This window comes from Rhamphochromis sp. 'chilingali' (genome assembly GCF_963969265.1).
Source record: "Rhamphochromis sp. 'chilingali' genome assembly, chromosome: 9".
Lineage (NCBI taxonomy): Eukaryota > Metazoa > Chordata > Actinopteri > Cichliformes > Cichlidae > Rhamphochromis > Rhamphochromis sp. 'chilingali'.
The window spans coordinates 17,506,794-17,519,813 of record NC_137936.1 but is presented as its reverse complement, the minus strand read 5'-3'; the positions used below and the strand labels follow the sequence as shown (position 1 = coordinate 17,519,813).

General features: G+C 39.9%; 1 protein-coding gene across 1 annotated transcript; it reads right to left on the bottom strand.

Moving 5' to 3' along the window:
• Positions 1 to 6,546: 6,546 nt before the first annotated feature.
• Positions 6,547 to 12,925, bottom strand: LOC308402617 (sorting nexin-5). The gene is made up of 14 exons (XM_080891597.1): positions 12,719 to 12,925; positions 12,382 to 12,492; positions 12,146 to 12,253; positions 10,134 to 10,194; positions 9,895 to 10,019; positions 8,431 to 8,514; positions 8,276 to 8,350; positions 8,150 to 8,180; positions 7,882 to 7,969; positions 7,716 to 7,755; positions 7,547 to 7,633; positions 7,299 to 7,388; positions 7,072 to 7,137; positions 6,547 to 6,940 (listed from the first exon to the last, which is right to left on the bottom strand). The coding sequence occupies exons 1-14, from the start codon at positions 12,722 to 12,724 to the stop codon at positions 6,803 to 6,805; spliced, it is 1,110 nt and encodes a 369-aa protein (XP_080747723.1). The 5' UTR covers positions 12,725 to 12,925; the 3' UTR covers positions 6,547 to 6,802.
• Positions 12,926 to 13,020: the final 95 nt, after the last annotated feature.

The following is a 13,020-nucleotide window of genomic DNA, read 5'->3' as shown; positions in this document are numbered from 1 at the left end:
CATAAAAAGAGTCTTTTTTTTTGGTTTTTGTTTGTTTGTTTGTTTGTTTTTTAAAGAGGGTGATCTATGAGTTAAAGAAGCACCCCACTTGGGATGCTCAAATCCAGACTTCAAACCTTATTTATTCTTGTAGTCTTAGAGGTCTACATAACAGTTTCATGTATATATATGAGAGGAAAGTACATGCATTGCACTGTAGTTCTTAATGAGCTCCCTAATGATGCCTAATGAGTGGTTATCATCCTTAACATTATCGCATTGCTGTGCAGTACTGTGTGTTTATGAACTGCTCATCTCTATTTGGATGCAGTCTCTCTCCCCACTCCCACTGATGGTTGTTGAGTATACATGCATGAGAACACATTACAGTAAGAACATGTAGGCAACATGCGTCTTAAATGCTCTTCAAGACGAACATTTTCCTTACTTAATGACAGATTGTGAACATTTTGTGTTCTTCAATTAAACGAGAGTGAAATCACCCATTTCTTTTATTTTCTCTTCTTTAATTACAACCATGCCTTTAAATACTGTATAGAGTAATAATTCATTTTTGACCAACCCTGATTTGAGTTTGCTGAACATAGTGTACTCCTATAATACTGGGGGAGCCAGTGATAGATCTCCAAGCCTGAAGCAAGCAAGAAGCACAGAGACAGCTGCTCCTCTCATCGCTGCTCCTCTTGACAGTACTTTAAAAACCTCGTGCCATCTGTGTGAAATCTGTAGCTTAATATAGTTATAAATTCCTATCATGTAAAATTCTACAAAAAAAGTCCATTTATTCTCTTTAAGTGTTTGCAACACAAAGGGTCAACTCAGCAAAAGCCAAAATGAGCTTTTCTGCATACTCCCTAATGGAACAAAGGCAGAAACTTTAGTGCCCTTGAAATGAATTATTACAGTAGAACCTCACCTCTCTGTCACTACTTAAACCTTGCTTGCAGACAGGGTTTACTGGTGCAGATACAGTAGCTGTACTCCCATCCTTTCATCCACAGCATGCACAGAAGTTGCTCACTTTCAGTTGACTCAACCATTTCTAACACTAAGGTGTAAATTTTCAGTGTAGTGAACACTACTCGTGGGAGGCAGTTTGCAATACACATTCATCCAGATAAATGATGTAATCATATTGTGCAAAATATATTGTGTAACTGCAGAGTATTGTGTCAAAATGATTGAGTTTTGCATGACACATTGCCAGTAAGAACTGTGACAGAAGATTAACGGATTTTTGAAGCTGACCAAGGATTATTTAAAAGCATTTAAAGAGAAAAGACACTGAGCTAATCACTTGCTCTGTTTTCTTGTGTATTGGTTTCCTTTCCAACAAAATATTCATTTGAAATAATAGTGAGAAAAAAATATCCAGTGCGTCTTAATTGCCTCCAGTGTGCCGCAAAATAATACAAAACAAAAAAGGTAAATTGTTCCTGCTTGCTCAGCTTGTTTTGCTTTGTTCTTTGTTATTTTCTCATCTTAGCCCCCGTTTGCTCTGCAGCAGGAAGGATTTGATTAAAAACACAATCAGCAGGATGGCAGGCCCCGCGCCTTCTAATCAAACCATAATGGGAGTTTACCATGCATTATCTCTGACTGGGATTTAATGAGACTTTAGCAAGCATAATCGCAAAGTGAAATTTAATAGCAGCATCCAGAGGGCATTCGCTATCCCGTCTGCATCCCATCGCCGTGAACGAATGGGAGGAAACAACCGCGGGGGAAAGGTGAAGCGAAACTTGTCTTGGAAACATCCCGGCAACAGATGTTGAACCTCTGTTTTGTTGATGACTTTCCATCTAGTTGCCTTGCCCTTGAATGTGTGTTTGGAACATGAAGGTGTCTGGATGAGCAGAGAGAGGCTGTTCTTCAGCTACGGTAGTGCAAAGTGTTTGAGCCCCTGTGGCAGCGAGTGTCATCCCACTCAGATGTCCTTGAACAAAATTGAGAGTCCTGTGCAGCTCCGGTGGCAAAAAAAAAAGTTGCTCAGACAGTGAAAAATTGTTTTGTTTTGGAAAACAACAAATGCAACACTCGAGCCTTTCCCATTCTTTGAGCTCCGCTGTGTTTGTGAACCTTTTTTTTTAAAGCTGTTACTACAGTAGATTTTGTAGTAAGCACATGTCAGCAGCGCACAAAAAAAGGCCACACGTTGGAGAACATGTGACAATAATGACCTTTGGAGTGAACAGCTCGAATGTGTGTTGATGCTTCTCTGATCAAAGCTGTGTCGGAAACATTGATGAATAATTGATTTTACTCTAATGGGCACATTTTTATTGTGTGTTTAATAATGGTGTGCATCATTATACTGTACTTTTGCATTGCAAAACATGCGCACGTGTGTGTCTATGCGCTGTTATTTTTCTGAATAAATCATGATGTTGTAAATTCAGAAGATGGGCAGCCCCAATTCCCCTTTCCATGTTTCCTGCAAGTGTTTTCCATGTTACGGTATATTCAGAGGACTCTGCTGCGTATTAAAATGGCAGGAATGTCATCACCTCAGCATGTCAGCCTGTCCATAGCTTCACCGCTAACATTATTTCTGCAAAACTAATTAGCAATATCATATCATCATCCACAATCCCTAGAATGCATGACAGGCAACCAGGAGGGGAGTATGAATCTATTAATATTTATGGATCCATTTAGTAGTGAACAGGAAAAAAAACAGACAAAATTAGCAAGTCTAATGCTTTGCACTGCGAAGGGGTGGAAATTGATATACTATGCACTATCCAAATCATTGGTGGAGCGCTGCCATCAGGGTTGATTATAGGGCTGAGGGGTTCTACATTTACCTTGTGCTGTGCTCCGCATTCAGAATAGGATGTGCCTTATGAAGCTGTATAAACTACAGATGGCTGGGGCATCTGCATTATGGCATTTGTCTCTTTCTCTCCTTCTCCTCCTGTCTCATTCTCCATCCTACCAACTTTTAATGAGTCTGTGTACGGCGGTGATTAGATTTAATGAGGTGCCAACAACCTTGGATTGACTCAGCTGAGCTGCAACGCTCTCATTTATTTGTGATAGACCACAGCCAAGCCTTGGACCGTATGACAGAAACCCCATGCAAGAAAAGACAGGATTAAAGCTTTCAAAGTGTGTTTGCTTCCCTTTGACTTCAAGCCCTGTGTAATTGGTAGGAAAGTCTTGTCTGGAAGATTTAAAGGGAGAGACTTTCACATTAGCATCTGTAATCAAATTTTGTTCTTTTATGTTACCAGGAATTAGACCGTCTCAAAGATATCAAAGATGACTTTGAAGATGGGAAAGAGCTATCTGGGGAAATCCAGGGACAAGTCAAGAAGAAACAGAGTTTCTGATCTATTATAGCCAGCGCATGCAGATGGTGTATTCATTTTTTGATTTGTTGTACATTCATTTTATGGTTTTGCTTTGAATTTAATTGGCCGATTATCACATTTTTTTAACTCAATGCAAAGAACACACAAGCAACACTAAAACACCTCCAGTGGAAACACTGAATAAACTTAACAAAGAAGCTACACCCTACCTAACAGGCTGTCATGCTCATCAAATTCGTGTAGTGCAGTTTCAAGGGAATGGTGGAGTCATAATGCCTTGTCACGCCAACTATTCAGACAAGCTGCTTTCGTCTCTCTGCGCTCAACAAATCAGTGCTTGTCAAGCCATAGGCTGGTATGTCTGGTGCTGCCTATCCACCAGTAATGAGCTACTTTTGCGAAGCAGCTCCAAGTCCATGTTTTGAGGGGGAGGTACACTCAGGCACACACACACACTCCATACACAGTGTTGCCATGATCCCTCTGTCCTTGATCTGGGTCATGCTCTCAGCAGCTGAGAACAGCTCTCATTAGTGTGTGTGTGTGTGTGTGTGTGTGTGTGTGTGTGTGTGTGTGTGTGTGTGTGTGTAGGTGAGAGAGAGAGAGAGAGAGAGAGAGAGAGAGAGCACTCATCGTGTGCTAGTTACCTGCGAACACCAGAATGAAAGCACCAAAAATGAGGCTCCCCTGATGTGAAATTCATCTGGTTTTACTGACAAGCAGTAGGGATGGAAGCATCACAGATAATGAATAATAACACAAAGTATAATGCTGCAATATGATGAATTCTCCAGAAAAAACATGCAGGCTTTTCTGTTTTGGATTGCTTACTGTAAGCACAGCCCAATGCATTTGTCCCATTACACACCATGTAGCTTTGGATCACATTCATAATGTTTTTCTTGGGTAGATAAAAGTAAAATCTAAAACTTAATAGAAATGCTCCATAAACTTCCCACATTTACCATTTACAGTGTTCCATTAAAACCAATAAACCACAGAAATGTGGAGCAAAACCTTAATGATGAAACTGCTGGATTTAATGATCAATAAACGTGCTGCGCCGAAAACTAATGTCTTTTTATCGTCCTCTCGACAGCATTAAAAAAGGGGTGTAAAATGTGGACTAGCATTGCAGTGACCTGCCGGTGACCTGCTGTAAACTTAGTCTAAATGTTGTTTTTCCAATAAACATGGGACTAAAATAATGACGTGCATTTTTTAAATGAAAGCTCATTTGAAAAACTTGTTTTTTCTTTGTTTCGGTGGTTTTAACCTGGACACATTTATGGGATTAAAATGCATGTTTGACATGTAAATACACTGCTCAAGAAAATTTAAGGCTAGCTTAAAGAATAGCTTTTTAGCATCAAGTCAGTCAGAGATATTGATCTGGTCAGTATTTGAGTGACTGCAATGACATTTCAGTAAAATAGACCGGCTTGCCTCATCTTTTCTTTCACTTCAGTTTTTTGTCTTTGGATTTAGCCCTCTGTTGATTAATCCTTTAAATTTCTATCAAGCAAAGTGGCATCAGTTTGTTCCTCACACAATACCCAGTGCACATCAGTATATATGCATTTTGAAAGCGTTTCCTTTAATTATTTTGAGCAGTGAATATCTCGTTGTAGCATTTTTTGAATGTTTAAGTAGACCTACAGTAGGTGATCTGATTTTTGCACCACCATCAGATGAAGGTTTTCCTGGGAGAAATCTCAAATATTTTAATAACTTGATCAACCGTTTCTCTCACATGTCACATGAAGCAGAGCCTCGGAGAAATATGTTGGATCCATGTGAACAGATTGCTAGGAATAATGTACACTCATAATTGTATGAGTTTATTGATCCCCTGCTTTTAGTCCTAGCAGCAGTAAGATGTCCAAGAACTAGATGGATGAGATTTTTTTTCCCAGCAGCCATTTAGACAAGAAATATCTGGTAAACCCAGGTGCTTCATAGCACATAAATTTAATGCTCTGTACCCACTGAACACCTGTGTTTACCTGCTATTTCATGGCAAAGTGGCTGCTGTGAAATAGGTCTGTCTGGAGATTAGTACTGACCTCCTCGGATGAACGCTGGACCTTTGTGCTATTTGAAGATCAATTCTTTGAAAATTATGTTTTAAATCTCCTTAACTGTAGAAAATGATAACAAGGTTACATGCAGAACCAAAAAGGGTTAACATTGCAATCTTATACATGAGCACATCGGCACTTAGGTCTCTTGAAAATGAGATCGCACTTAATGAATTTCTCAAGAGACCACCGTCAAAAAGGTACAATGGTGGATGTTTTTAACACAATCTATGCAGGTTAGGAATATTTTTTCATTGGTAAGCATCTGCCTGAGGTTGAAGAAGGGCAGTAATTGTGAGGGTGGAAGATAGCGATATAAAATGATCTCAGGTTGTCAGACCGTGAGGGAAATGTATCACAAGGGGATGAGAGCATGCCCTCTAATGCCAAGTGCAGGCAGTCTTTCACTGCAAGCCACAACGATACCAAATCCTTCCCCTCGTTTTTTTTATCAGTTTGGGAGGAAACTCTTAGCATCGCATTACATCCTTTAATTCCTTTGTTAGCTAAATCGCTTTTCCATCCTCTCTTCTTAAGAGGACACTCATCTTTCTTCCTGACTTATTCCTTAGGATGCAAACCATTACTCCTAATTCTGCCAGCTAAGAGATCACAGGTCACAAGAGAGGCAATGAAGAACACAGCAGGACTGAGATATGAACCTACAGGCCTACATCAGCAGATATTGAGACTATATTAGAAAATTTTAGCTTATGTGTATCATGGCAAACCTTACAAGAGGTCTTAACGGTGTCAAAAAATGTTCAAAGAGATTTTCAAAGAGCCAGAATCATTTCAAAAAGGCCAACACAGGCTGTCCTTGCTGCCATGTCCTTGCAGAAGCAGTCAAACCAACTGATTAATGATCCAGGAGTAAGAAACACACACAGAGGCAAGCAGGTACTTTGGGAATCAATTCATCACACTTTATTTTGTGTGACCCCAGCTGATGTACTGGCTAGAGAGCAGCACAATACATTCTCAGCACAAACGCAGCAGTGCAATATAGAACACATAAACCTTCGCTCACGCACGGCAGTGTTATTGGATGATGAAACCCACTGATAAGATCTCAAAACAATCATTTCTACCTGGATTTTATTGGAGTGAGTACATCTTAATAGAGAATGGGGGAAAATAAGAAAGCGCGCGCGTGTGTGTGTGTGTGTGTGTGTGTGTGTGTGTGTGTGTGTGTGTGTGTGTGTGTGTGTGTGTGTGTGTGTGTGTGTGTGTGTGTGTGAAATTATCAGCAGAGCCATCCTTTCTCCGTTGCTTACATTTCCCTATTTACACTCAATAAAGCATCAAACTGCAGCACAACACAGTGAAGGACAGGTTTGGGTTGCTCCGTGCTATGATTAGATTTACTGAGGATGCTAATTTGAGAGGGTGCCAGAGAGGTCACTAGGCCATTCCCCTAAAGACTTCCAGATGCTGGTTGAACTGGTCAGCACTTTCTTTGGCTGTAAGAAGTTGCTTTTCACACCAACCAACCAGAGCCTGCTGCAGCATTTCCACGCGCGCTCCCTGAAAACGTACAATCTGAAAGAAACACGTCACATCAATATTAATAGATGCAGAAAATGCATGGCAACAACATGAATTCAGCAAACCAATCCACTGTGGAAAGACACGTGAAAGTGTGGAATGCAGTTATTTATTGTGGACTTTACCTCCTGCTTAGCCACTCCAGAAGTGTGCTCAAACTCAGTCTCTGCTGCTTTCTTCACTTCTTCCATCTGATGAATATGAAGCGCATGTTATTATCATTAAGTCTACATCAGAAAGCCCACAACAAATGCTGTTTCCTCTTACTAACAGATACGTTGCTGACACCTGCTGGTTACAAGAAAATGTGCAGATCTGACCATGCTTTTAAAGTATGGGTGCAGACACTCACAGCAGCCTTCTTTACAGGTTTCGCCTTCTCTACATTCCTTTGGGCATTCTCTAACTCCACTAGTTTGCAGGTTCTCCTGAAGAGCATCTCCTTTATTGGACATAATAATTGTGTTACACGCTGAACAATTTAGTCACAATATTCACTCCAAACATGTTGCATCTAACCAGAAATCTAAGATTCAATATAGGAAGGAAGGCAGCATGTATACGATGAGCATGAAAGGATTGCAGAACTAGAAAACACACCCTTTCCGCCTCCTGATAACGTGACTCGAGGTCCAGGCCCAGTCCAAGAGTGTTCACGTTGTTCTCAGCAACACTCGTCATATTTTTCTGCCCACACACAAACACACGATGCGGCAAAGCACAAGTGCACTGCTGTTTGTGATGCTATTAGAAAAAACAAACAGCTTACCTTTATAGATTCAAACACTTCTGATAATTTCACACAAACCCTGTAAGAAAAGACACATATATACATGTATGCAGCTTTATCACAACTTATATGAATCATTCAGATGCTTTTCCTTTGAATACACATGATAATGGTGTGAGTCCAGTACTAATGTTTTTTTTCCAACCTAGAGAAAGCCTGTTTGTCAGGATCCTCGCCTGGTTCCACGCAGAGATGCAGAGCAGTTGAGAAGTGTCCACAGGCCACTGCTATTTCTGCAAGCAAACAGAGCACTCTAATACAACACATTGGATGAATTCAGCTGACACTGAGCCCCAAAAACATGTGTACATAACACCATAATTATCATCTGCTGAATCTGATCACACAAATCTTAAACAACATCGACGGATCAATTCTCTTTCTGTGCTTTCACACTTATATAATTTTCTTACTTTGCTCTGTTGCCACCACATCTAGGAATTTCTGCAAGAAGAAGGGAAATGTTTGGAAATCAAACTAAGAAAAGGAGACGACGACGACAAATAAACAGGCCGAGAAGCAATAGGTGACCGTCTCACCTCAGCTGCAGTCTTGGTGCAGCCGGTTAGAACGAGGTTATGATCCCGTTCATTCTGAAAGAACTCATCCACATCCTGCAGACACGTTGATAACAGCATTAACCCCCCACTTTCTCTGGACACATTCTGCCTATATATGAGTCCCAGATGCGTACCTTATGGCCTTCTTTTCTCATCTCCTCCACAGCTTGACTCAGTCTGTTGAAAATGTTCTTCTTTACTTTCTGTCTGCCTGGAGGCTGAATGTAAGGACATAATAAAAGCTTAAATCATTTATCATTACACAGAATATCATAACATATCACAGCAAATGGCATTTTGTTATAAATGTCCATTGAAATATGCTGGTAAAATGTACAAGCTGAAAACTATTAAAGCTTAATAAAATAAACGTTTGGCCAGAATTCGACACACAGGAAACAAACGTATCATCGAGATGTAACACACGCAACACTGACTTTATATATTTCAAGATACTACGTTCCTTTTACATGTGTCTGTACAAGTCTTGTGCTGACCCTCATTTCCTGATATTTTGTGTCCAAGTAGCCAGACTTTTTTGTCATTTTTAAGGTTGTCCTAAGCAATAGTTCTCCAGGCTTTCTGAAAATCTTTGAAAGTTTTTCTTTGGGCACTGGTTGCTTTTTCACTCATTTTCAGTACAGTCCTTGTACCTGACCATATTAAGCCACTTATGAGTGGCCTATGAATAATTCAAGCATAAAAAGAGCACCTAATTCGAGGGTTGAACCAGTGTTGGGGCTACTTGTGACAAAAACACGTCATTTGTTTCCACTTCTTCAGCTGAATTAATGAAAAATATCCAAAGATAACAGTCTGACAGGCCTCAGTGGCAACAGTTCTTATAAAGTGAATGTCTATAGCCAATGTAAAACATGTAAAACAAGGTGGAACAAAAGGAGGGCAACATCCAAAGAAGAGCTTTAAATGTCTTTAAAGAAATCTGGACAACTGAACACTACTTGAAGAAATGATAAGAAAGCTTATCTAAGAGACTTCAGGCTGTGTTGGAGACTAAAGGTTCTCATATCAAATAGTGACTATCAATCTTTTTAGAATTGTACAAACTCTGCTTTGGCTTTATAGACTGTATTTCCATGTATGTTTGTGCATTTGTATGACAATTTTCTACCTTCTTTACACTACAAGCCACACTGACCACAGTTACAGTGCTTCTTATTGTATATGCAGTGCTATCAGCATCACACACATCTAACCACTGACCTGATTATTAGACACCCTGCTCTAACCCAAACAACCACCTTCTTGTAACAAGAACTGTATGCTGGCTATTTACAGGGTGATATCTGACTGATGTGAATTCATCAGTAGAGGTTACATACGCAAACTCTCACCCTTTTAAAAAACTTTTCTTTTGTGGATACAATCTCATTTGGAAGGCCATATATATTTATATATAAAGAGCCGAATGAATGAGTACTGTCACATGGATCTCTATCACGTTGGTGAAAGTTTAACCATTTATTGTCAGTCTCCCGCATCACAAGGTTTCACGTGACAACCTGTTGTAACATGAGATTCTAGCTCTAAAGTTGAAGCTTGGCAAAGCTGCCAAAAAGCTGTTTCTGTTCACTTACATCCGAGCTGGTCAGAAAGACCTCCACGGCTTTATTTTTGCTGAGTATGCTGTGTGCAGCAACCTGCTGCAGGAACGTTTCTAATGCTTTACAGTAGGGCTGACACTCTCCTAAAGCAAGGAAACCTGCAAGCAAACTATTGACATTTTAACCACACCACTTCACATCACATTTGACACTGTACATCAGAACTGGGAAGTGTTTGTCTTTGTGCACAGGCAGTCTTCAGATGTACTCACCAAGCTGTTTTATAGATCTGGGAGATGCATTCACCTGGGGCTTTGCAGGAAGAGGAGGGAACTTGAAAAAGAAGACAATATTATATTATACAAAATTTTTTATCCCATTATTTGTCTCTTAAAACATTTCTTAAATACGAGCTTGTGAAAGTTTCGTGCATTTTAAAGTTACTCTGTGCTTAGATCCGTTGCGATATGCAAACTCTATGCACTATATCAGATATTACACAATGTGCTTGTGTAATACATTACAAGGAACATCAACACACACTGTCATAGTAGGAAATAACATAAAAAAAATACACCCTGATGGTGTACTGTTGACTTTCTTTGAAAAAAGTAGTCCCTACATTGTTTACTTAATTCCCCACAGTACTGGGGCAGCTGGCAAAAATAGCAACGATAAAATCAGTTGATTACAAAAGAGGAGGACACAGGAAGGAAAAGCAGGAAGGACTTTAAACCACAAAAGCAGTACAATCATAGCAAGAAGAAAGTACGCTCTTTTAATTCTTTACATACCAGGACACAATAAAAGTCATCTGGTCCTTGGCAGGTTTAAATAATTTAACTTTAAACTCATCATTATCATTATTTAAACACAACCTCAAATACACAACAATACATGACATATTACACTGTGTCTTTATTCATTTAACCTTTGTGTGGTGTTCATGTTTTGGCTACTCAGCCCATGTTTGTGGGTCTGGGTGAATCCAGCGCATTTTGGGGGTTTTGAATCTATGCAGCCATAGAACTTTGTGTACAAATACTTAACAGATGTTCACTTTATCCCAGTTCCAAGAAATTCATCAGAATTGCATCAGCAATAGTGGTTGCTCATCAGTCTGGGAAGGGTTATGAGGCTACTACCAGAGAATTTGAAGTTCATCTTTTTTTCTGTGAGAAAGCTTATTGACAAGTTCAAGCCATCTGCCAATATTCCCAGGAGTGGACATCCCACCCAGCCCACCAGGGCTGACTGCAATCTATGGAAAAATCTCAAGAGCTAGCCTTTTAAATGTTAAAGGTCAGGAGTAAATTTAGAAAAAGACTCAACAAATATGGGTTGTTTGGAAAGTTTGCAAGGAGAAAGCCTCTTCTCGCACAGCTTAGCATTGTTGCATTAGTACAAATCACAAGACTTTGGGAACAATATCCTTCAGACAGACAAGGCCACAGTGGAGATGTTTGGCCATAATGTGCAGTGCCACATTTGGACAAATAAAATCAAACACAGCATATCAAGACAAACACCTCCTAACAACTGCTAAACATGGTGGTGGAGGAGAGATGCTTTTTGTACACCAAAGAATTCTAGAGTCAGATGTGAGGCCATCTGTCCAACAGCTAAAAATGCCCCAAACTGGGTCCTACAACAGGACAATGATCCTGAGCACAGAAGCAAATCTGTGACAGAAGGGCTAAAAAGGAAAAGAAAGAAAAGATGTTACAACGACCCAAAGTCCAGACATCAGCCTGACCTAAATGCTGTGGTGGGACCTTAAAAGAGCTGTGCATAAATGAATGCCTAAAAATCTTGATGAAATTACATTATAAAGAAGAATGGGTCTACATTTCTCCACAATAATGTAAAAGACTGACAAAGTCTTACAGAAAAACATTATTCCAAATTATTCCTGCCAAAAGGTGGTTCTACAAGCTATATAATCAACGGTTGTACTTAGTTTTTCTCACACTGCTTCTGCTTGGCAGAGTTTTTGTTACATAAATGATGTCATTCTGTAATATGTCATGTGCTATTGTTCATGTGAGGTTGTACCTACCTGATTGAAGAACTTCTAAGGACTGGATAATTTATTATATCCTGACATTCAAATACAAGAACTTAAAGAGGGTTTACTTTTTTTTTTTAACCACGACTGTTTCTTGGATAGAAACACCACACAAATTCAACATTTGTGGCACTAAAGCCACCAGTACTCCAGCCCTGACCCTGTTACTGTCAAATAAGCACATACAAGCTACATTAAAGAATAACAAGTACTGACTATGACTCCCTGTATTCCTGGCACATCCCCCTGAGAGAACAAGTGCTGCTGCAGCCATTCAAAATCCTCATAGGTCCGGTCCACATGGTATTCCCCTGTACCAGAGAGCTGGAACAGAAAGGAAAGACAACCAACTGCTTTTGGAAAATCATAATTCAAATAAATAAGCTGACAGATTCTATGGTTCTTGTGTCATTTGCCTGGATCTAACCAGATGACAGTCTAATGAATCTCACCTTTTGAGATACGATGATAAAGGTGAGAGTGTCCCCGTCTTTCAACACCTCTGTAACTTTGATGCTGTCGTCATGGACACTCAGAACAGATGCAGTTTCTTTCACTTCTTCCTGCAATTAAAAAAACAAAGCGGTCAAAAGCAGTACAGCACAGCAGAAGCAGTCTAATGGTATCTGTACAGGCTGAGATTAAAGTCGCTTTCATGCTCAAACTAAATTTAAAGGGAGAAAAAAAATGTAATTCAGCACACACTGTACTCATGTCTGCGAGGAGTAAACGCCTGTCACATGACACTCAGAGGCTTACAAATCCTGCAAAATCTACAGGCATACTCACCATCATTGTCAGCTTTGCAAACTAGCAGTCTGTCTTTTATCTGCCTTTGTGGTTTGTCCTTTTAGCGTGATAAAAGTACATAAAACTGGAAAGAGCTCTTGCCTGTTGCCTTTTAGTCTGCTCGAGCTCCAAGTGTTGAGAATGCACAGGATATCCTTTGGGTCAAAGTGCACAATGGTCCCATGAGAAATGGAGTAAAACTGTGCCAAATCTAAAGTGCTGGCGCAAGGAAAAAGATGAGTAAATGGCGTGTGAGTAACTCTGGACCTTCGACACACCCACACAGGAAAAGTGGCATAACG